General features: G+C 44.3%; 1 protein-coding gene across 2 annotated transcripts in view; it reads right to left on the bottom strand.

Moving 5' to 3' along the window:
• The window catches only part of ARHGAP26 (Rho GTPase activating protein 26), a 304,706-nt gene that overhangs the window by 43,928 nt on the left and 235,856 nt on the right, over positions 1-24,922 (bottom strand). For both annotated transcript variants that reach the window (XM_034778903.1, XM_034778904.1), the window contains exon 20: positions 19,916-20,069. In XM_034778903.1, the coding sequence (XP_034634794.1) occupies positions 19,916-20,069 (154 nt within the window). The remainder of the gene's footprint in view (positions 1-19,915; positions 20,070-24,922) is intronic.

Here is a 24,922-nt window from a genome sequence, read left to right as displayed (position 1 = left end):
GCACTAGTAAGTCAGTACAAACTAAAATTTCATACAATGACTTGTTTATACTGCTCTATATACTATACACTGAAATGTAAGTACAATATTTATATTCCAATTGATTTCTTTTATACTTATATGGTACAAATGAGAAAATAAGCAATTGTTCAGTCATACTGTGCTGTGACACTTTTGCATTTTTATGTCTGATTTTGTAAGCAGGTAGTTTTTAAGTGAGGTGAAGCTTGGGGGTATGCAAGACAAATCAGACTCCCAAAAGGAGTACAGTAATCTGGAAAGGTTGAGAACCACTGGCACAGGCAACCATAAATTTTGGCATTTCCTAACTTTTGGATGCTTGGTTTTGCAAGCTTTATAATATTCTTTTAATGTAGCTTTTTGTGTGCAGTTTCCAAAGATTTTTAAAAAGCAGAAATTCCATCATATGGCATCATCCTGACACCCCAATGGTTCATCAGCAGGCTTGGAAACTTAGATCCACCTGAAAGACCTCTGCCACATTTGATACCAAAGTAACCACAATAGTAGGTTGTCATCATCTCTGTGGACCTTCATTAGAGGGGGATGAGACATTTTGCGAGTGAATTTCACAGCAGAGGAACGGTGAGACTCAGGAATCTTGTGTTCCATTCCAGGCTCTGGAGAAGAGTGTGAACTAGTGGGCACAGGCTCTTCTGCCCCCAGACATGACCCCTTCTGCTATATCCTCTCCATTCTGTCCCAGCCCTGCCTCTTCCCTACCCCGGCTCCTTGTCCCATTCTCCTCACCTAGCCAGTCCCAGTGTCCACTCCTTAGGCTTCTTTCTCATCCAAGTCCCACTCTCCTTACACAGCAAGTCCTAGTCCCGCCCTCTTTACTCCCTGTCCATGTCCCAGTCTCCACCTCAGACTCCATGCCTAGCCATTCCCAGTTCCATCGCTAAATCACCCAGCTCACTGTTCCAAGTCTCCTTGCCCAGCCAGTTCTGGTCCCTTACCTCCTGGATCCTCATCTAATTTGAATCACTCCTCCTTGCTTACTGGATCCCATCCCAATTCCTAGATCCCATAGCAGGCTCTTTTCCCCAATACTCCCACTGCTTCCCTGCAGGTCGTGTTCTTGTCTCCTCTGCATGTGAATCAGGAGCTTTCTCCTTCATAGCAAGGGGGTCATTGGGAGCACAGGAGAGAGAGTAGCAGAACAATGGTCTAAAACTAGACGGGACAAAACTCTAGAAAATGTAGTGCGGGGGGCAATCCTAACTAACTGGATGACCTACTGGTAATAGGTCTTTTCCAGCTCTTACAGCTAGAGAGGATGAAAATTCTAACTCTTGATGCTCTGAATGGACAGCACTGGGTCAGGTTCACAGCACCTTTGAAGTGGTCAGCAAAGCATCTGACAAAGTGCAGACTGCTGAGCTCTGTGTCCACAATTACAGCACAGTACAGTTTAAATCTCCACTTCCCTAAGTGACATCTGTCTGTTGTAACAGTCCATGTTGCTGAACATAGCAGTCCTTCCATTGCCTAACAGGGTACAAATGCTAGTCTCTGTTCACAAGCAGCTTACAGCGAAACTAGCTGTGACGAGCAGCTGTTATGACTTTTGGGGGGGATTCATGCTGGGTTATCCCACAGATTAAAAAAAATATTCTGAATGGCTGGAAAGGCTTTAGAGACCACGTGTACTGATTCTCCCAACTGAGCATTCTGTGTGCCAACATCATAGCAGGAGAGCAAGGGAAAGTATGTGCCCATTGTTGATATGCTCTGAGGAGAAACACCAGGGCAGTCCAACTGTTTAGAGTGGAGTCCTTCTCCAACGCTGACTACCAAGTTTACTGTGGAATTGCCTGAATAATACCACCCTCAAAAAAGGATAGCCCACAAGAAGCTGGTCTAACGTTAGCACGAAGATGACGTTGCGCCGTCGGAAAGCAGCAGTTTAGTGATGCTGCTGTCAGGGAGTTCACAATGCTGGTGCTCATAGCAGAACGTAAAAAGGTTGGATCAACATGGATTCAGAAAGGACGCTGAAACCTCTGCAGCGTCCTCATCTGTTGAAATGCACCCTGAGAACGGCTCCAAAATCCAAGGTGTACCCCGCTTTCACCCTTCCTAGTTTGGGATCAGGACAGAAATTCAGAAGAGAGGTGTCCTGGTTAGATGAAAGGGGAGGGAGTGGGGTGGAGGACATGATCTGGCAAAAACTAAGACAGATCCACAGCACCGTACTGTCACTATGTAAGGCCAAACATGGAGAACTACAGGAAAGCAGAGAGAGTGCTCTCATTTCCTGGCTAGGGATATCACCCAGCAAATACCTTCAGGGTTCAGAACTGGAAATCTGAGCGGCAAGTTATACAGGCTTGAGGAGGAGCTGGTTACAATTCCCCAGAGGCACTGGAGAGCAGAAAAAGAAGGGAATAGTGATACCAATGGAAAGGATGCCACCTTTCCCCTCCCTCTACAATCTACTGCAGCCCATACACACAGAGATAGGAGCTGGGCCTTCAAAATCCACAGCTGGGGTCCTGTCTATCTAACAGCAAGGTCTGCCCCACCCTATCAGAAATGTCAGTGCCCTCGTGAGAGCCCTCTCATAAAGACGGCCACAAAATTTAAGATGCCTGTATCCGGATGCCCTGCTAAATGTGATCTTGGCATAAAGGAAGAGGGTCTTGTACTTTGACAGAGCATCAGGAGATGTGCCTAGCAAGCCTGTATAAGTCCGTCAAAGACAGCGAGGATTAGAATTCTATGATAAGTAATTTTATTTAGAACCTTCCAAATGACCAGGATGGGTCCCAGAAATTTCGTTAGCTGACACCTTTCTCTACTGAGGTAGTGGAGGTTTCTCTCAATGGGTGCAGGAAAGCACGACTGCAAAGACACAGCTAAAGATTTTTAAAAAGCTTTTTTTTTTTTTTTTTTGCTTTAGCCCTCTCTGGTCACGGCACAAAATGGCAGTCGGCGTCAGAGTTACACCCCCTGCACGTGCTTTGAGCAAGGCAGGAATTAAACTGGAGAAGCAGAGGGAGTGGAGTGGGGTGGGGAGCTCAGAGAGTGGGAAAATCCTGGCTGCTGATTGCTCATCATGCTGCTTGTCTGAGCAAGTGAGTTGGAGAAACCCAGCATCTGTGCTGGCATACACTGGAGCTGTAGAACTAGAGGGATCAGAACTTTCCCGGTATGGACAGGCTGAGAAGTTAGAACTGTGCGCCGTTTATCCAAAACACTGGAATTTCCCAGGCCCACCCTTTCAAAGGGAAAACGTGGAAGCTCAGTGGGCACTATTTGCACTTCAATATTCTTAAGAATTCAAAGCTGGGGATTTCAGCAAGTAAAACTCTATGCAAAATATGCAGTTTCTAGCTGAGCCAGTTCCCCAGATAAAAAGTATACAAGTCCCCAAGAAAACAGTCCTGCTTAGAAAGAAATTAAAAGTGGGAGAGGAGAAACTGAAACCCCAGCCAGTCTGTCATATCCAATATTTCTTGGTCGTAGTTTATTTTAGACACTGTGGTATTAATTGTTCAGCTCTGCAGATGCACTCATGTAGACTAGATCTTGACCCACTTTTACTGTAAAGCCCACGGGAAGATGCCCACTGATAAAGGTTAGGTAGAGAGACAGCAGGGAATGCAGATAATTACCCATTTATATAAAAATACTATTACATGGCCCAGCTAGAGGCACTGTAACTGCATGATCTCACTACTGTTTGTCCTCATATTCCCTCCCCACTTCACTCCTATTGTTTCCATTATGTACTTGAGACTTGTCTTCAATTCAATTTTAATTACTTCAGGGCAGGCACCAAATCTTAATATATATTTGTACAGCACCTTGCATAAAAGGCTCTGTGCTCAGCGAGGGCTTTTGAGCACTGCAATAAATATAGATTGAACAGATTGAGAGGGTGAGGATAAGGCCTGGTCCACACTATGACTTTAATTCGGATTTAGCAGCGTTAAATCGAATTAACGCTGCACCCGTCCACACAACGGAGCCATTTATTTCTAAATAAAGGGCTCTTAAAATCGATTTCTGTACTCCACCCCGACGAGCGGAGTAGCGCCAAAATCGATTTTGTCAATTCGAATTAGGGTTAGTGTGGCCGCAATTCGATGGTATTGGCCTCCGGGAGCTGTCCCAGAGTGCACCATTGTGACCGCTCTGGACAGCAATCTGAACTCGCATGCAGTGGCCAGGTAGACAGGAAAAGCCCCAGGAAAATTTCAATTTCATTTCCTGTTTGCCCAGCGTGGAGAGCACAGGTGACCACAGATAGCTCAGCTCATCAGCACAGGTAACCATGCAGGCCGATAATCGAAAAAGAGCACCAGCATGGACCGTACGGGAGGTACTGGATCTGATCGCTATATGGGAGAGGATTCAGTGCTAGCAGAACTTCGTTCGAAAAGACGAAATGCCAAAACTTTTGAAAAAATCTCCAAGGGCATGATGGAGAGAGGACACAATAGGGACTCAGATCAGTGCCGCATGAAAGTCAAGGAGCTCAGACAAGCCTATCAAAAAACAAAGGAGGCAAACGGTCGCTCCGGGTCAGAGCCGCGGGCATGCCGCTTCTACGCCGAGCTGCATGTAATTCTAGGGGGGGCCGCCACCACTACCCCACCTGTGACCGTGGATTCCGGGTCGGGGATAGTCTCATCAGCTACACCTGAGGATTCTGCGGATGGGGAAGAGGAGGAGGAGGAGGAGGACGAGCTTGCAGAGAGCACCCAGCACTCCGTTCTCCCCAACAGCCAGGATCTTTTTCTCAGCCTGACTGAAGTACCCTCCCAACCCTCCCAAGCCAGTATCCAAGACCACGACCCCATGGAAGGGACCTCAGGTGAGTTTACCTTTTAAAATATAAAACTTGTTTTAAAAGCAAGGGTTTTTAATGATTACTTTGCCCTGAGGACTTGGGATGCATTCGCAGCCAGTACAGCTACTGGAAAAGTCTGTTAACGTGTCTGGGGATGGAGCGGAAATCCTCCAGGGACATCTCCATGAAGCTCTCCTGGAGGTACTCCAAAAGCCTTGCCACAAGGTTTCTGGGCAGTGCAGCCTTATTCCGTCCTCCATGGTAGGACACTTGATCGCGCCATGCTTGCAGCAAGTAATCTGGTATCATTGCCTGACAAAGCCTGGCAGCATATGGTCCCGGTGTTTGCTGGCATTCAAGCAACATCCGTTCTTTATCTTGCTGTGTAATCCTCAGGAGCGTGATATAGCTCATGGTAACCTGGTTGAAATACGGGAACTTAATTAAGGGGACAGAGGTGGCCGTTTCTACTGGGCTATTTGCCTGTGGCTGAAAAGAAATCCTTCCCTACAGTTAGCAAAGCATGGGGGGGGGGGGGGGAATTGGCCCTGAGCTTTTCGCGTTTGGCTAGCAGGGATCTTCCCTGTTACCAGCCACGCGGTGGGGGGAGGGATAAAGCGATCATCCCAGAGAATTGGATGGGGGGGGGGGGGGTTAGTTTGTTTTCTGCTGCTGAAGGTTAACAGGAAAACCGCAGCAGTCAACGGGCTTTGCTTGGTATGTGGGAAGGAGGGCGCAGAGGCCGAAAGACAATGGCTTACCATGGCTGCATGCAAGCTGAATTCTGTTGCCCGGACCTGCGTCTGTGATCTCTAACACCAAAGCCACAGGCACTCAATATTAAGATGGAAAATGCGACCTTGTACTGAAATCACATGTGCTATGTAATGTGAATAGTGTTTTTCACCAAGAAAGAGTATAAGCATTGTTCTGTAAAATGTATCATTTTAAAAACTTCTCTCCTTTTTTTCAACCCTCCCTCCAGCAGCTGCAAATTTTTCAAGCCTCCCTCCTCCGTCCCGAAGGCTATCTCAGATAAGGCATCGGAAAAAGAGGACGCGAGATGAGATGTTCGCGGAAATAATGGAATGCACCCGCAATGAAAGAGCTCATTTGAATGAGTGGAAGGACACTGTATCTAAATTTAGGAAAGATGCCAGTGAACGTGAGGTCATGAGGGACACTCAAGATGAGAGGTGGCAGGCTGCAACGCTGGGGCTGCTGCGTGAGCAAACGGACATGCTCCGGCGTCTGGTGGAGCTTCAGGAACGGCAGCAGGATGACAGAGTGCCGCTGCAGCTGCTGTATAACCTCCCTCCCCCCTCACCATGTTCCATATCCTCCTCACCCAGACGTGTAAGAACGCAGGGGGGGGGCTCCGTGCACCCTCCCACTCCACCCCAGTGGACAGCCTAACCAAAAGGCTGTCATTATATTGAATTTGTTCAGTGGCCTTTTACTTCCCTCCTATCCTCCTCCCAAACCTCACCCAGATTACCTTGTTGGTTCTCTCCCTATGTTTATAATCACTTAATAAAGAATACATGATTTTTAAACGATAGTGACTTTATTTCCTTTGAAAGAAAGCTGAGGGAACGGGGAGGGTGGGTTCCTTACAGAGAATGAATGAGTCAATAAAGGGGGCGGGTTTTCATGAAGGAGAAACAAATATAAATTTCACACTGTAGCCTGGCCAGTCATGAAACTGGTTTTCAAACTGGTTTTCTCTGATGCACAGCGCTTCCTGGTGTGCTCTTCTAATCGCCCTGGTGTCTGGCTGCGCGTAATGAGGCGATTTGCCTCAGCCTCCCACCCTGCCATAAAGGTCTCCCCCTTACTTTCACAGAGATTGTGGAGCACACAGCAAGCAGAAATAACAATGGGGAGATTTCTTTGGCTGAGGTCAGAGCGAGTCAGTAGCGATCGCCGGCGACCTTTTAAACAGCCAAATGCACATTCTACCACCATTCTGCACTTGCTCAGCCTGTAGTTAAACAGCTCCTGACTCCTGTCCAGGCTGCCTGTGTATGGCTTCATGAGCCATGGCATTCAGGGGTAGGCTGGGTCCCCAAGAATAACTATTGGCATTTCAACATCCCCAACGGTTATTTTCTGGTCCGGGAAGTAAGTCCCTTGCTGCAGCCCTTTAAACAGAGTAGCGTTCCTGAAGATGCGAGCATCATGAACCCTTCCCGGCCAGCCCACATTGATGTTGGTGAAACGTCCCTTGTGATCCACAAGTGCTTGCAGCACCATTGAAAAGTACCCCTTGTGGTTTATGTACTGGGTACCCTGGTGCTCCAGTGCCAAGATAGGGATGTGGGTTCCATCTATCGCCCCACCACAGTTAGGGAATCCCATTGCAGCAAAGCCATCCACTATGACCTGCACATCTCCCAGAGTCACTAGCTTTTGTAGCAGCACCTCAGTGATTGCTTTGGCTACTTGCATCACAGCAGCCCCCACCGTAGATTTGCCCACTCCAAATTGATTCCCGACTGACCGGTAGCTGTCTGGCGTTGCAAGCTTCCACAGGGCTATCGCCACTCACTTCTCAACTGTGAGGGCTGCTCTCATCTTGGTATTCTGGCGCTTCAGCGCCGGGGAAAGCAAGTCATAAAGTTCCATGAAAGTGCCCTTACGCATGCGAAAGTTTCGCAGCCACTGGGAATCGTCCCACACCTGCAACACTATGCGGTCCCACCAGTCTGTGCTTGTTTCCCGGGCCCAGAATCGGCGTTCCATGGCTATAATCTGCCCCATTAACAGCATGATCTCCAAAGCACCGGGTCCCCTGGTTCGATAGAATTCCATGTCCATATCCTCATCACTCTCGCCGCCGCGCTGCCATAGCCTGCTCCTCGCCGCCTGGTTTTACAGGTTCTTGTTCAGCATAAACTGCACGATAAGGCGCAAGGTATTTACAATGTTCATGACTGCTGTCTTGAGCTGAGCGGGCTCCATGCTTGCCGTGGTATGGCGTCTGCACTGTTCACCCAGGAAAAAGGCGCAAAACGGTTGTCTGCCGTTGCTTCCTGGAGAGGGGGGAGGATATACCCAGAACCACCCGTGACAATGTTTTTGGCCCCATCAGGCATTGGGATCTCAACCCAGAATTCCAATGGGTGGAGGAGACTGCGGGAGCTATGGGATAGCTATGGGATAGCTACCCACAGTGCAACGCTCCGGAAATCGACGCTAGCCCCGGTACATGGACGCACACCGCCGAATTAATGTGCTTAGTGTGGTTGCATACATTCGACTTTATACAATCTGTTTTCCAAATTCGAATTATATAAATTCGGATTAATCCCGTAGTGTACACATACCCTAAGAGAACTTGGGAACAAGAAAAAGAAATAAAGATCCCAGAGAGTTCTATTTCAGCCTTTCCTATGAAGTAGCTGGCAAACAGACTGCACCGAGTTTACCTATGTTGCATACCTTCATCATAAGGATTCATTCATGTAGAATTTTTGTTTTTAAAATGAATGCATTACAGAAACACTGAACCAAGTGTTTAAAACAAAAAATGATTTCCTGTATGCAAACAAATATTTATGGTTTTAACATTCAAGCAGAGCTAGCAAGCAATTTAGTTTGGTAACTTCCATTTGTCAGCTGTAGTGTGTCTGTGGTAGGTACTTTTTTGTGTTTTTAAAAGGTCACCTTAACAAGGAAAGGGTGAAGAAAACCTGCACTTTTAGAAAAATCCCTCTCTCCTTGGGGGCTTCTGTAGCATCAGGCATTTGGTGTTAGTTTGTCTGCTACCCCTGCTGAGAGTCTGCTGGCACAAGACAGAAACCTGCTGACTCATGATGTACAGCTACTGCTTGGAGTACTTTTTTCATAAAAAGTACCCCAACCCTATTAACTAAATGCATTCACATAATAAAAACGGGATTCTCCTAGCTTCCTGATTGACCCGAAAGGAAAAACTGAAAATAACCAGTTTCTTTTTATTAAAACGAAACTAGTTATAATAATGATAAATATAAAAAGCACTCCATAAGAGTGGTTGAGACTGTAATTTTCTAATGTCAACTCCAATTCCTTAGCACAATGCAGAAATCTGGGGAAAGCGGTGTGTGTCTGCTAGAAGTATGGGAAAATACAGGGCATCAGAGCTATGCCTGGGCTCTCAAATCACTGTGGAGCTGGACTGAAATATAGCTTTTAGAGTTGAGCCAGAAAAGCTTTTGTAAATAAAAGTCACAAAAAGGCTAAGATCCCAAATTATTTACAGAATGTTTGTATAGAGTTTTTTATAAATTACAAATACATTTTAAAGCAATCCTTAAAGTATCAATCCCCCTTTTACCTACCATAACAAAATAAAAGATAATCAAATAAATTCTGAAATCATTAATCTATTTTTTATTTTGGCAAAACTCCCATTGAATTCCACAGAAGTTTCATCATAAGAACCTCAGTTTATTTGGCTCAGTAAGAACTTGTTCATACAGCTGTTTTCATCATAGGATCTCAAAGTGCTTTACAGACATTAACTTACTATGCCTCGGATCAGTGCTATGTGGCAAGATGTCATTTTACCCAAGACAGAAAGGTAGCTGACACTTTTGGAATGGGACGCAGCTGTTCAGACGCCATCCTTTAATGGTGCACAGTAGGTTAGGGAAGGGAGTGGAGAAACACCATATCCAATTGAAAACTGCAGGGGCAATTAGTGAAATAGAATGTAATTATCCAAGTTAGAATTTGGGAGGCACATCAGGGTTAACACAACAGCTTTCATGAAAAATGTGGCATGAAATCTTAGATTACAACAAGTGAGGACGACTGTGGTTGTATGCCTTATTTGAGTATTTTACCTTGCAAGGCCTGTGTTCAAGGTTTCATATTTCCCCCTGCAAGAGTTAATGACATGACAGTTCAAAAGCAGGGCAGGGAGAGATGATGAATGGATATGCCTTAGTTCCTGCAGGTGGTTTGGGAGAGTCTGAATTCAGGTCTTTGCAAGTATAGACAAGAGGAACTTATTTTTAAGATTTTTGTCAGAAACCCCAATTATCTGCATTTTTCTAAGTCTGCATATGTATCCAGTTACTGATTTTGAGACAGCTGTGCGTACTGCACAGCAGAAAGCTGTATGCAAAAAAGGGAGACTGGATGGAATTTTTCCAGAATCTGGCTCCCCTTCAAACTTGTGGAGCCACCACTCCATGATCAAAGCCATTGATGGACACTGTGGAACAGTCTTAGGGGGCATGACCCTTAGGTCCACCCCAAGAACAGCAATGGGCCAAATAATTGTCACTCATCCGTGCAGATTACTCTTGTGTTTCGAGGAGTGATTTGCCTGGAGGTTGAGGAATGGATGAGATAGGGACACACATTAACACTACTTTTGCAGAAAGTAAAAACTTTGCATTGGGGCTATTTCCTATAATGGCCAGAATTTGCCTGTTGGAGTATTTCTGCTGGCTGCAGTGTACTTCCAAATTTAGCAGCTGTTCCACTGACCAAGCTGTGTGATGTTTATGTGGCAGTGTTGCAAAGCCAAGCCAGTAATTGAGAGCTCATACAACACTCACCAGTGTCACCAGGCAACAACATAACATGCAGGGCTTTTAACCAGCGAACATTTGATTTGAAGTTTTTAAAAGCCTAACTGCAGGCCATTCCCAGATCAAACCTGCCAGCACATTTAGCACAAGATGCAAAAGTGCAGGCAGAAAATTGAGAGCAAAGGCTGGAATTATATATGGAAAAGGAAAATGGCAACAATGGAGAAATCAAAGCTCCTATGAAGTATATAAAACCAACAAGCTGTTTAATGACCATCAGGTTTATTAGTTCTTTAGCATCCATTCTAGTAATGCTAGACTGTAGCCCAAACAAACGCGAGACACTGGCCCAAGTAAGCTGTAATCTGTCTGAACTGGAACAGGCATGCAGAGCTGTCACTGCTTGTAATGGGTAGAGGCTGTCTTATTGTGCTCGTTAGCTACAGCTCTCTGTGGGACCAATAGTTAGCTAGTGATAGTGAGGGACAGGGGATTCCCTTCTCATTAAATAGCCTGTCACCCCTCTAAACTGTTGTAGTTGGAAGCAAAACCCCTGAATGGGATAAAGTGAAGATGGATGGCAATTATGGTCTCTCTCAACCAGAAGATTAGAGCATGGGATCTAGAATGATGCTGGAGCTCAAAGAAGAGGGAACAGGGTGGGTCTCCAGGGCTCCTGAGAGGATGCCAAGAATTAGAAGGCTAATTTCTCTCTAGGACAACAGAAATAAAGTCCAGGGTCACCCCACACAGCTTGGTACAAGGGCCAGCATCTTACTGATAAAAAGAACAGAAGAAGGAACCTTCAGACTTCCCTGATACTTCTCCATGAAACCTTATAGCTTTCATCAAACTAAAGCTAAATTAGACTTTACAAGCAGCCAAGATAGCAACTAAAATAGATACAAGTTTGATTTTAAATCAGGCCTTGTTTGTACTTCAGACTCAAACCGGCCACTGAAATGTAAAGGGCTGCTTGGTTTTGGCAGGTAATTAAAACCTTTGGTGAAGACCGCAGGTATGTCAACAAAAAATGACTTAAAACCTGTGTGTTAAAGGGGGAGAATAGAAGAGAGAGCTGTTGTATTTTGTCATTTTGTGTTTGTGGGGAGAAGGCACTGGGTGTCAGAGAGAATACTATTTTTTGAGCAGGTCTGCTGGTTCTAAGGCCTTGGCTACACGTGTGAGTTACAGCACAATAAAGCAGCCCCAGGCGCCCTAGCTCACTCTCCATCCACACTGGCAAGGCACTTAGAGCGCTCTGACTCTGCAGCTACAGTGCTGCTGGTAGTCCACCTTGGCAAGTGGAATAACGTTTGCTGCGCCCCTGCTGGAGCGCCGCAGCGCCAGTGTGAACAAGCTGTTGCATTACTGCGCTGTCATCAGCCTCCGGAAATGTCCCTTGATTCAAGTGGCCACTCTTGTCATTGTTGTGAAATCGGCTGCAGGAATGCGGAAATGCCCTTTCAAAGCTCCATTTCGGAGAAGCCGGCTGCTTATCAGCTCCAAGAAAAAGCAAACATTTACTGTTCGCTTGTGGGGGGGAGGGTCTGAACTTACAAGACAGCATTCTGACACACTCTCAGCACCCCAAAAACCCACTCTCTCTCCACATACACACAACACACTCCCTGTCACACTCCACCCCACCGCCCATTTGAAAAGCACGCTGCAGTTACTTGCATGCTGGGATAGCTGCCCATAATGCACCACTCCCAATGCCGCTGCAAGTGCCGCAAATGTGGCCACGCCAGTGTCCTTGAAGCTGTCAGTGTGGACAGACTGCAGAGCTTTTCCTACTGCGCTCTCCAAAGGTGGGTTTAACTCACAGCCCTCTACATCTGCAAGTGTAGCCATACCCTAAGGTGCTGTGTGTGTTCACACCTATTTCTTAGCTTCAGTTATAGCCATTCCCAGCATAAGCAGAGGGCCGGCAGCCCCAGAGAAAGTAGACTTCACTTTTTCCTTCTTTCTAACTTTTTGCTCTTTGTAAATCACTGTAAAAGATCTATAATTTTTCCTGTACCAGTTTTGCTCTCTTTTGTTCTGATCCAGTTCTGGATCCTCAACTGTGTTCCTTGTCTGGCACAAAATAAACAACAATGGATAGCTTGTTTTGTTTGCTTCCTTCAGTAACATCAACACAATTCCAGGACGAATTCATTCGAAGTATAAGAAGTTCAAACATTTGAAAGTATGGAAATACACAGCTAAGGCACTAAAACAATTAACTCTAGTCCACTAGCTCTAGAAACAGGGATTGGTTGGTCAACTTATATTCCTTCTACTGGATAGTGCCGCATCAACAGAACAAAAACAGCGAAGGACCATTCATTAACAAAGGCTATTATCTCTCTCTTTCTTTAATTTCCTAATAATTGACTGGTGACTTTGAATTTTAAATGAGATATTTAGGCACTAGAAAATCAAAGTAGGCCAAATTTTAGCCCTAAACTACTTGAGTATCTCTGTTTAAAACCTATAAATTGAATCAAATGATCAAATTATTAACCTCATCCACTGCCAGTACTACCCCTTTGTGAGCAAGATTAACTTTTTCCAAGTGAGGTGACTATATATTCCTAGATCCTATGACTGCACCTGTTGTGCAAGGAGTTTCTTGCTCTGAAGTAATTCCTGGTTTTTTTGTGTGTGTTTGTTTTAAAGAAGAGAGAAAGAGTCACTTCCTTCCTCCCCACACTTGGAATGTTAAGACTCCTTGACTGCACATTTTGTGATTCAGTTGACGTCATGGTTACATGTCACCATCCTGACAGAGATTTGATGAACTGTTGGCCAAAGGGCAGGGTAGCTTTAATCATCTCTGAAGGACATCTGAAATATGGTAGCCCTGACACAGGGATGACAGGGAGTGGAAAAAGAGGGATGGGAGCAGAGAAGAAGAAATAATCAATGAGTTAGAACTGAAAGATGGGGCTCATAAGCATAAACAGAATTTAGCTGGATTCTTGAAGGCATGTAGAGTGGAAGGCTCCCTGAAGTCTTCACTGTGACGTACACAGCAATTCTGAATAAGGTAAATTCTAAGGAATGTGGTGACTCTTGCACTACTAAAGCAAATACAGTGGATTGACTTCAGTTTCTGTAACTGTTCAAGGATTTACTGCAAAAATCCAAATTATTCAGCATGTTGAAAAAGCAAAACACTGTTTTATAGAGCAATTACTTGGGCTATACCACACACAGTAATAATCGCAAATGATGCAATCAATACTGGAGTTCTGAACAGGGCTGGCTTTAGGCCGATTCCCCCGATTCCCTGGAATCGGGCCCCACGGGTAAGAGGGCCCTGTGCTCCGCGCCTTAGGCTCACCCGGTGGCGGTCACTCAGGCAGCATTTTGGCCGCGGCGGGTCTGCGCCGGGGTCTTCGGCGGCATTTTGGCGGCGGGGGGTCCTTCAATGCCGCGGAAGACGTCGAGTGGACCCTGTGCTGCCGAAGACCCGGACCGTGGAATTGGGCCCCGCAGGTCCTAAAGCCGGCCCTGGTTCTGAATGTCTGGTATTGACAGTCATTCTGTTAACAACAAAATGCAACTCATAAACAATGTCGTTCTGGAGCTAGAGGGATGAATTCTGCTAGTACTCACTCAATTTCTTCCCCAGTGGCAACCAACAGCACACCTCCTTGTTCTCATCATTAACAATCAACACTGGATTTCTGACATGCACCAACAGAATGCTATCCGCAAAGGGGAAAACACTCCAGATCCGCCAAAAATAGCACACATCTTCTCTTTATAAGCTGTCAAGTTTATCTCACAATAGCTGTATGGGCTTCTTAGTGGCTTCTTCTATCAGGAGAGGTAGCATTGCCCCATGGCTGGGACACCAGTCTGGAAAGCAGGAGTCTAGGGGTTTCATTCCCAACAGGGACTGTTCCTTACCATGTATGAACCACGTGCACAGCACAACTGGGCTCTGACCTCAGTTGGGGTCTCTAAACGTTACAGTAGTAAAAATAATAAAATAAAAACAAGATAAGCACCATCCTTTCCTTAAAGCAGCCTAAACACATTTTCCACCATTCGTACACTTCAGTGAGACAAGCAATGTATGCAAGGAGCTTGGATGGCAGTCTTGTTGGAACACTGTGTTATAAAAGGACATGCTCAAAATAACCGTCACTTCATCGAACAGCAAGCATGTCCCAAACAGAGTAAAATAACAGTAATTGATCAAGCTTGCTTTATACAGCACCAACATCGTGTATACAGAAAAAAAACAGAGATGTTTAAAAATCCATGTTCCTTCTCTACACTAAGCAAGCAAATGAGCCTTTCTGTACATGGTGTTCCCTCCAACACATCCAAAAGAATAAGGTACTCCCTACAACCGAAAGCAAAGATTAAACACCATTAGCCAGTATTGGCTGGTAAAAAATATCAGCATACAGCAGAGAATGGGTTGGTAATTTAATTACTAGAGTGCTGTCAACAGAAATTAGCAACATGATTTTTACATGGGATGGCAAATGAGGTTCAAGGCAAATATTTAAAGACAAACTAATACACTTCAACAAACAGTAAGAACAGGAATACAGCCAAGAACTGGGAGAACAGAATTGGTTTGTGCAGAGTAGACTGAACCATGTTAGCTATGTTCCACAAAACCCAAGGCACATACTGTGAAGTAAGCATTAGCATCAACCATCATCATCAAATACACATAGTCTACCGAGAACTGTTGCACCAACCAGAGTGACCACAGCTGACTGAACTGCACTAGGTATTATGTAGTGGAGTTTCCAGATCTCACTCAATCTTGCAAGTCCATGAATCTCTGGGGCAGCCCCACAGGCAGCAGCAGGTACGGTTAGGGCATGCACCTCTTCATGCGTCAAGGGACAGTTTGGGAGCATGACATGCTCGGGTGCTTTTGTCTATCCTGGTGACATGGCCAAAGAGCATGCAATACCACTTTTGAATATAATGAGCAACTGAAAGAAGGCCAGATCTCTGGGAGATTATGCTGTCTTGCACGAAGTCAAACCACGTTATACTCAGGATTTGGTGCTGACAACATAAAAGGAATGCCTCTAGCTGCTCCAAGCCTGCCTGTAAGAGGGCCCAGGTTTCTGATCCATACAGCAATATAAATAGTATCCAGATTTGATAGATCCCAAACTTTGTGTTAGTGCAAAGACGTTTCTAGATCCATAAGCAACACTTGGACTTCATGCAGCAGGCAGCGAGACCTATTAACTAAAGTTTGTGTCAACTCTGCTTGCAGACTAAGTAGATGAATTCGTAAACACTCACCACTCTCTTTGTGTGAAATGTCACAGTACTTGACAACCTCTCCCACCCACCACTGGAGTTCTGGTGGCCCAGCTCTGAGGAGATAGACCTTGGTCTTCTGCCATGAGGTGTTCAACCCCATAGTGCGAGTGGCATCTTGGATATCTTGAAGGGCGGGGCTGAAATTCTCTGACTTCTCCACAAGCAAGCAGCATATTCTTGGCATAATCTTGGTTGGTGAACACTTCTTGACCAACCTTAAGTGTGACATTTGGAGCGTCATGTCCTAATATCTAATTGATAGCTTGACAGAATACTGCTGAGGCGAGAATGCATCACTGCTTCACACCTGATGATGTGTAGAAACACATCAAAAGCCATGAACTGATGCACACTCTTGCACTGGTACCGGAGTAGCAGAACATCTGGAATGCCAACTCCTTTCAGTGAGAGACAAAGGACTGAATCAAAAGACACTCTGATGTTGATATATGCCACATGAAATGGACAGTTAAATTCTTGGTGCTGCTCAGCAGAAGCTGAAGGGTAAGGACAGGGTCTGTTGTCCATCACCCAACAGCAAAATCTGACTGCTGTGACAATTATGTCTTAAGGAGCGGGTGTATCCTTCCAACCAGAACGTAAGCAAAAAAACTTTCCAGGGACAGATAACAGTGGGGTTGGCTAGTAGCTGCCACACTCAGTGTGAGATCCTTTGCCCTTGTACAGGGACACTGTGATGCCATCTTTCCATTCTGCTAGTACTTTGCCTGATGCCCACACTTAAGAACAGCTGATGCAGGCTGACGCTCACTGGTTCCAAGGCAACTTTGTGCAGCATGGGTGGAATACCATCAGGTCCAGCAGCACATCTATTCCGTAATTTTTGGATGGGATTTTGTACTTCCTCAAGTGATGAGGCTCAGTGTTTGTCCTTGCATCTGCAGCTGTGCAGTTTGCTAGGTCACGTAGCAAACTGGACAGTTGTCGGCAAGTGTGTGGTTCAGCACATCTTCATAATGTGTTTTCCATCTGTCCAGGACATCATTCATTGATGAACCGGGAGAGCCGTTTGGTTTCATGATGGGGATGTTAAAAAGATGTTCATGGCTGCCTGCCAGGCGTATAATGGCTCAGTAGGCAGGCAGCAGATTGTTGTATTTTAGGCCGTCTTCGGCTTTGTCGGCCAGGGAGTTGGTGTAGATCTCAGGGTCATGTTTTGCCATGACCCGGAAAATGCCTTTTCAGCTGTTTACATTCTTGGACATCTCCGTACTTGTGTGCTTCTGCCTTTTTCACAAATATATAAAAGTCCTATTCAGAAAGCCAAGGTTTCTTGTGTGATGGTTTGAAGCGGATTGTTTCAGTGCAGCATGTGATATAGCATTATGTATGCCACTCAAGACGATCTCCATGTGATCCTCAACAATCTGTGTGTACATCACAGCTTCAACAGGATCCTTGGACAGATGCTAGATATTGTACTTTGGGTGGACATCTGGCTTGCAAGGCGATGGAGATGTTGGAAGATAGAGTGAGAATTGAATGACATCTAGTTTATGGTCTGAGTTTGCTGGTGTGTCTGCACTGCTGAAGACCCATTGAGATTTCATTATAGAGCGATTTCTGATAAGGATATGGTCAATTTCTTTCATACCACATCCATTATTTGAAATCCAGGTCCAGCGACGATTGCTAAGGAATCTAAACCAGGACCCCATAAAAAACAAGCGCTCGGTGACACACCGTGTCAAAAGCCAGGTGGCAGTGTCATCTGGGGAACCTGAACCAAAAGGACCTATCGTGGTTTCATACCCAGTTCAATCGCAGCCAGTCACAGGACTGAAATTTCCGAGCAGTAGCAGTGTGTTGTGGTGGAGTTGATTGGATTTTTGCTGCTAGTTGGTATAGACCTTTTCTGCAGGTCTTCCATAGGTGCGTAGGCCACAATGACAGACAGATGTTCATGATGATGTTGGAGCCAAGCATAGTAAAAGCATGGAGAAATGGGTTTCCAGGTGGTTGAAGTCTGTGCTAGAAGTTGTCTAATAATGAGTGTCACACCTTGAGTTTGGTGTGGACCATTGGAGTGGAGGCTGGTTGCTCAAGTTACTGTGGAAGGATCGCTCTGTGGCAGACATGCCTCGGTGATGCTGGTGATTATGATCCTATAATGAGTGAGTTCTTTTACAAGACCGGTCCTGCACCCAGTTCTGTTCAGTGTTGACATTTGCCATGTGGTGACATGGAATGTGCCTCTGAGGGCTATTTTGGACTTCCAGGAAGTTGCAGTCATCAAGGCTGCACTTTGCCTAAGCGGGATTTGGGTCATACCCGTCCTATGTGTTGGCGCGGTCTGTCATGGCCAGTTGCCCCTTCATTACACTATATCTCCTTGGGAGATGTAGAGGGGTTTTATTTGGGGGAGTACCATCCCCCTTCCAAGGAACTCTTCCAACAGATGCCATTGGTTCCCGAGGTTCCAAAAAAGTATTCAAAAATCATCATTCAGCAGGTAGAAACCAAAGAATCTCTTGGAAGAAAAATCCCTGGGAAACAAAATTCCCCACTTACCAGCAATTACAACCCAAGATGGGGTTTTGTGTATAGTCTTTTGTGTATAACCTATAAGTCTCACGAATAAAATATTGGAGAAAAACTTTGCTTAGTGAAAGTAACCAATTACTAGCTTACACCCCTTCACCCCTGCAGATCACATATTGTGTAGGGTAGAAAAGACTTCAAGAACAGACAATCAGTGATACTAGGAACCCTTCAAGCTCCTGTAGACCAAATTGGAGCTACCCAAGGTGTAAAACACCAGATACTCAAAACCTTATCTCATTAGTTGGATCCCTCATTTATAATATCCATGTTCTAATGACAACAAGAATCAATGGAGTGAAGTAAAATCTATTGACAGAAACCAGAACTTGGAGTTTCAAAAACATGCGCATGATAATGTGTGCGCGCTTCATTTACACAGGGAATTACACAAATTGCAGTATGGGCCTATTTTTTGCCCATTTCAAATTCTACAAATGTGGGCCTAAATCTTTACATGATATGATACAACAAATATAGAGACAGTCCCACCCAGCTCAAAAAACTACTCTCAGTATAGACAACAGCCTTGTTTTTCAAAACTCTACAGATAATAGCTCTGCACTGCTGACAAACTCATTCACTTCCCCAATTTATTAAATCTTAGGTTGTTAATCACAAGAGCAGATACAGCGGCTAAAGTAGGAAGCTTCATCTGGACTAGACGACCTATCAAGGTCCCTTCCAGTCCTATGTTTCTGATTCTATGATTCATGACCAAGGGACCAGAATGCTTTTATAGCAGAGTGGAAATTTGCACCCTTTGAAGTGTACAGCAAGGAAGGAGTGGACAGGGTGAGGGAAGAGGGACTCTTCCTTAGACATTAGGTCACAGCATGACGCCAATGCCATTCTTGTCACGGGACCCTAGCTAGTGCGGCATTCTTCTTAGTCATTCTAAAGAGATGTCTGTTGACGTGATTTATTAAGTGGCATATAGAAGCACATTGAAAAAGGCAGAAAAACTGGGAGACACTCTAAACTTGGCTTGGGCTTGTAAAAGTTCCACAGAGTCTGGTTGGAATCTGTTCAGACCTTCAGATCTGTGGGAAGGGGAGGGTCTGTGGGAAAATATTGACAGACACAGCAAAGCCCGAAAAGGAAGGAAATTCCCCTCAACAGCATATGCCACCGCTAAGCTGTGACTGGTTCAGGAGACTTCACAATAACTCAGCCATCCCCTGGGAGTCATCATTAAGGCTATTTTTTGCCTTAAACTTTCCTGATGAGGGAAGTAATATCAGAAGCAAGGGCACACATTTGGCTGGAGACCAACTGTACTGACAGCAGTCTTAGCTTTTAACAAAGTAGGAAGAAAACAATTCCATTAATGCTGTGTTCCACTGTTTTATTTACTTATTTATTTATTTACTTTCCTCTATGCTTCCCAGAGTTTAACACCAGATACTTCACAATAGTGCAAACAATAATGTAAAGATCTACTTGAAAATGATCAAAATACCCCAGACACTCAAAATAATTAGAGCACAAAGTAGCCAACAGGTATAAAAAACACTAACTAATTCTAAAATGTAGACCAAGTTAAAAATGCAATGCACATTACTATGCTCCCATTAAAAAAACAGAATGTTAAATTATATTCAACAGACTGCTTTGACTCACACTAAAATGTGCTCTGATTGAAGATATGTAGGTTGGCTAGACAGAGATCCTATGACATACTAATTATCACTGTACTTACAGTGAGTTTGGCCGACTAGGTTTAATTACTTCTAGGTCAGGGTCACTTGAGTTCAGGTTGGGTCGGAGAGTGCTGTTGGAGTGGAGGAAGCTGTTGACGTTTGAAGAGATGACAGATTCCAAGCTGGAGTTGATGATACTGTTCCTTGTCTCCTCTAAAAAACATCAACAAATATACATTACTATCATTAAGTAAAACCTATTAAGTTGTTAGAAAGTAAAGAACAGACTTTTGCAAGGTAGAACAGTTCCTATTAATAGCTTATGTCTTTATGTGGATTCCAGGGAAGTACACAGAGTATATAGATGTTTCTTCACCTATACTATTCTTTAAAGCTGAAACTGTATGAAACATGAGTTCCTTTTATTCTGATGATGCAAATACTTTTTACTTAAGGACATTTGTGGTAAGTAAAACATTCACGGGTTATCTCAGGCCACTAATATCATCTTACACTCAAAAATTCCAAAGCCCTAGGCACACTTTAAATAAACATTCAAAATTATACGCAGCGATCAATTTATCCATCACTGAAATTCAGCCATGTCTAGGGTGAAACATTGCAAAGCAACAGTACAGAACAGAAAGTAAAGAACAGATTATCCAACTGAAATTTAGTTAGGCAAAATGCTACTACCTAAGATGGTACTAGGTTAACAATTAGAGCTATTTCCCAAGTAGCTCCATAGTCAATAATGAGATGTTGACATAAACAAAGAAAATGTTAAAACATTTTTTTTCCATTTTCCATCTGGTTGTATTAACATCTATTCTTGTAATTAGTGCTATGGTCCAGCACCTCTGTTTTATGTCTCATTGAAAGAGCATCTCTAGCACTACACTATACTTTTCACCTCACCGTCCTACACCACAGAGGCACTGATTCTGTCCTGACTCAGAGGGAACAGTGCCACTGAATCATTCGCATATCTTTTTGAAGCATCTACATGTTTCTAAAGGCATATCTACCCTGCAATGAAAAACCCATGGTTGGGCCCATGCCAGCTGACTTGGGCTCACGCTACGGGGTTGTTTAATTGCAGTATAGACATTCAGGCTCGGGCTAGAGACTGGCTCTAAGACCCTGCGAGGTGGGAGGGTCCCAGAGCTCGGGCTGCTTCTCTGTCATGGAAGACAATGTAATCATGAAAAGAGGTGGTGTCCCTCGGCTGGACTAAAAATCATAGAGAACACCTCTTTAACAGTTAATCTTCCAAAGCAGGGATATTCCATTTGTATTGTACTAAAGGCTATCAACAAAGCTAACGAGAATTATATGAATCACTTATTCCCAGTTTCTTCCGATCAGGTATCTCTGCTGGATTCTGGGGAAAAACTTATGTGCATCTATATTTTTGTATACAGAGGAACAAGGAACAGAACAGAAATCCAACATAAACAATATGAGTGGAACACCTCTGTAATATTAAAAACTAATTTTGGATACACAAGAGGAAGAAATCCTCTGCAGTACTGTGAAATAACTTAGAAACAATCTTGTCACAACCATAATAGAGCATGGCAATGAGTAACCTCTTCATCACCACTTCAAAGGGATGAAGACTATATTAACAGAGGGGTCATGGACAAGGGCATAAAGAAAACCTTGGATACACATGCCAGAACTATGACTCAAGACTATTAACAGCTTCTCTCAATCTGTCAGCTCAGAGAGACACACACTTTGTTCATCTATGCTGCAGATAATGTTTTTACACTTTGTAACACTGGATTGGGACCTTTGTCATTGTGTCCAACCAGATGGGTTTATTTCCTGTTATTTTGCAATTCTGATCTCCTATGCAAATAAATGTATATTTTATTTAAGATCAATGGAATTGGATGCGGTGACATGTTTGGGTTAATTACCATTAGGACCACCAGAGAGACAAAAACCTGAGTCGGGGCAATTGTAATAATCTGAACACCCTTTCAAAGCACCGGATTGCCAAAGGTGTTCTAGAGTAGGCCAGCCTGGGTATGAGGAGAGCCAGATGTGTAGCCTTGCAACCAAACCGGGCACACCAGAGATAGACCCAGATCAAGGTCTGAATTTTTCCAAGGTTTACATTTGTTTGAATCGACGGTTTCTCTCTCTCTCTCTCTCTCTGGGTGTGTGCAAGTACTTTTAGAAAATTCGGATTAATTTGAGTTTAACAATATTTTGCAAGTGAATTTAATACTCATGAAAGAAACTAGAAGCCCTGCTGGGCAAACAGTGTGGTTAGGCATCTTCTACACAGCTCACTACAGAAAGGATGTGGACAAATTGGAGAGAGTCCAGCGGAGGGAAACGAAAATGATTAGGGGGGCTGGGGCACATGATTTATGAGGAGAGGCTGAGTAAACTGGGATTATTTAGTCTGCAGAAGAGAAGAATGAAGGGGATTTGATAGCTGCTTTCAACTACCTGAAAGGGGGTTCCAAAGAGGATGGAGCTCGGCTGTTCTCGGTGGTGGCAGATGACAGAACAAGGGCAGAATCTTAATCTTTTGTGGGGTGGAAAGTTTTTCAGTTTACTGGTGACATAGTCAATTTGGATTTATTTCTGTATGTGATTACATTTTTAATGTTTATGCTTCTGAGAGGTGCACTATACACGCTGACAGCAAACATTATAGAGGGCTGAGGAATCCTTGTCTGGAGGACAAACAGCACCTCTTCGTGTTTTCTTTAAAGATTATTGTGTAGGTTTAAAACAGGGTCTGGTTTCATTCTTGTAAAACCAGCATCATAAAACAGGTACAGTTATTAGAAAACTAGCCCTATCCATGTGAGGGTTGCATGTTATGCCTCTCAGAAAAGCAATTTCTGGAATACAACCACTTTTTATAGTTTTGCTGTATTATTAGTTATTATTGGGCTATATTAATGTAGTGTCTAGAGGCCTCAGCTGAGATTCGGACTCCTGTGCTAATCACAGTGCAAACACATATGGAAAAACAGCCCCTACGTCCAAGTGTCCACAGTCTAAATAAACAGGACAGAGAGAGGCTGAAAAGGGTTAACAAAGGCACTGAGAGGTTCATAGATGTCAAGGCCAGAAGAGACTATCAGATCATCTCAACTGACCTCCTGGATATCACAGACCAATTAAAGCAATGTGACTTGCCCAAGGTCACAGAACCGGTTGTGACAGAACTGGGACTAGAGCCCAGGTTTCCGGACTATCAATCCAGTGCCCTTTCCACTAAACCACACTGTGCTCCTGGACTGCTGTAACTAACCAATTTAATACAACTAGGAAAGGACAAATGCCACAGGGATCCTGACACCCAACCTTTTTTGCAGAAGCCACTGGCAACATGGTTCGAGCATAGGGCCATTGGCTATCATTATGAGAAACCTCCGGTAGTTCTATCCACCTGTCGTCCCCCCTGTTCTTTGCACTTCTGGAAACTAGGAGCCATTTTCTGTTCTCACCTACACTAAATCGAGACTAATTCTATTGTCATTAATGAAATAGGTAAGTGTCCTTATGTGTATTGTACGAAAGAAGTGTCTGGGGATGGAGGAGTAGACTGGTCAGTAGTCATAGGCAACTTAAGGCATCGCTTTGGTATAGCTCAGAGAGATCTCAGCATAGCAGGAAGGAAATGAGGATGGATGAGACAAGAGAATGCACGGCGATGAGTACGGTGGGAACTTATACCGTGGTTTTGTTTTCAGCGCCATTAGTTCCCATTAAGGGTATGTTTAAACGTTGAACTGAGAGTGTGATTCCACTTGTGCTAGCTCTCATTGAGTGAACGCACTAAAAAGATAGACCATGGATGCAGCAGCAGGAGTGGCTAACTGCCCTGAGTACCTACCTAACATCTCTGAGGGACACGCTCTCATGGGGGCTAGACCCCTGCCACTTGTGCTGCCGTGACTGCACTATTTTTAGCATTTTAGCTTGATGACAGCTCACATGAATATGTCTCCTCGAGCGGGGAATCACACCCCCAGCTCAAAAGCATAGACATACCCTACGAGAGGTAACGTAATAATGTGATTGCAAGAGGTTTCTGAAATTCAGTCAGCCTGGCTGGGGGCGGGAGGGAGGGAACTCTTTGTAATGAAAGGGGTCATCCACAGAAGAGAGGACAGAAGTGAGAAATTGGTGCGATGGCTCCATTCCGGTGACATTAGGAGAGCATTGAACTGGGGATAAATTAAGAGGAAAATTAGTCATATTTAAAGATTTAGAAACAGGCCGGCCAAAGTCACACCAGATTGTAGCATTATTTATCTAGGGTATTTTTATTTTTTTTTAAATGTAATCTCCCCCAGCGTAGATCTGGAAAGGCCTGTATTTCATTATATTCTGTACCTGGACCTAACTGAACTGATCCGATGGCAGGCAGTGAGGAGTCTAGATTTCTGAGTTAGCAGATTGTCATCTCCATCAAGCAGCTTGTTGTTTTCATGCACTTTCTGTGCAAGGCTAACCTGTGAAAATAACGCCCTTGAACCTATCAAAACTATGTCAACTGCCTGGATAATTTCAAAGGGGATACCAGTATGTATTAAATTGAAATCATTCTCAGCCAGGGGAGCTGAGGATGTTTCATCTGAGGAAGTTGGGAGCGAAGTTGTTTTTGGTGTTTTTAAATTCTTTCCCCCCGTTTTAAAAGGCCAAAACTCTATTTTGAACACTTAAACAGTGTCAGTTAAGGTTTCTTCATTGTGACAGTTTAGTTGGCCAGATATCTCCAAAAATGAAACAATAAATAGCGTAGAACAAATTCCTTTCTGTTATACAGAAGGCAGAAAAGTCACTTTATAAAGTGCCCGGCTGATTCAGAGGGCACTTGGAGAGTCATACCTGAAAAAGTTCTAGTTCTGGACTGCTGGATAATAAACTGTACGGTAGCTTAGTCATGGCATGCCCAGAGGTTATGATAACATGCACTTGTGTTGAGCAGGCTTTCCTTCTGTCTGCAGCACTCCTTGAACAGCCCAGAACAGACAGCTAAGATTTGTTCCAGCTCCCCCAGATAATAAAGCTTCCATTAATAAATC

Source organism: Trachemys scripta, chromosome 8 (assembly GCF_013100865.1).
Source record: "Trachemys scripta elegans isolate TJP31775 chromosome 8, CAS_Tse_1.0, whole genome shotgun sequence".
In the NCBI taxonomy this organism is placed as follows: Eukaryota; Metazoa; Chordata; order Testudines; family Emydidae; genus Trachemys; species Trachemys scripta.
The sequence above is the reverse complement of the archived record's forward strand: the minus strand, read 5'-3'. Positions and strand labels throughout refer to the sequence as shown.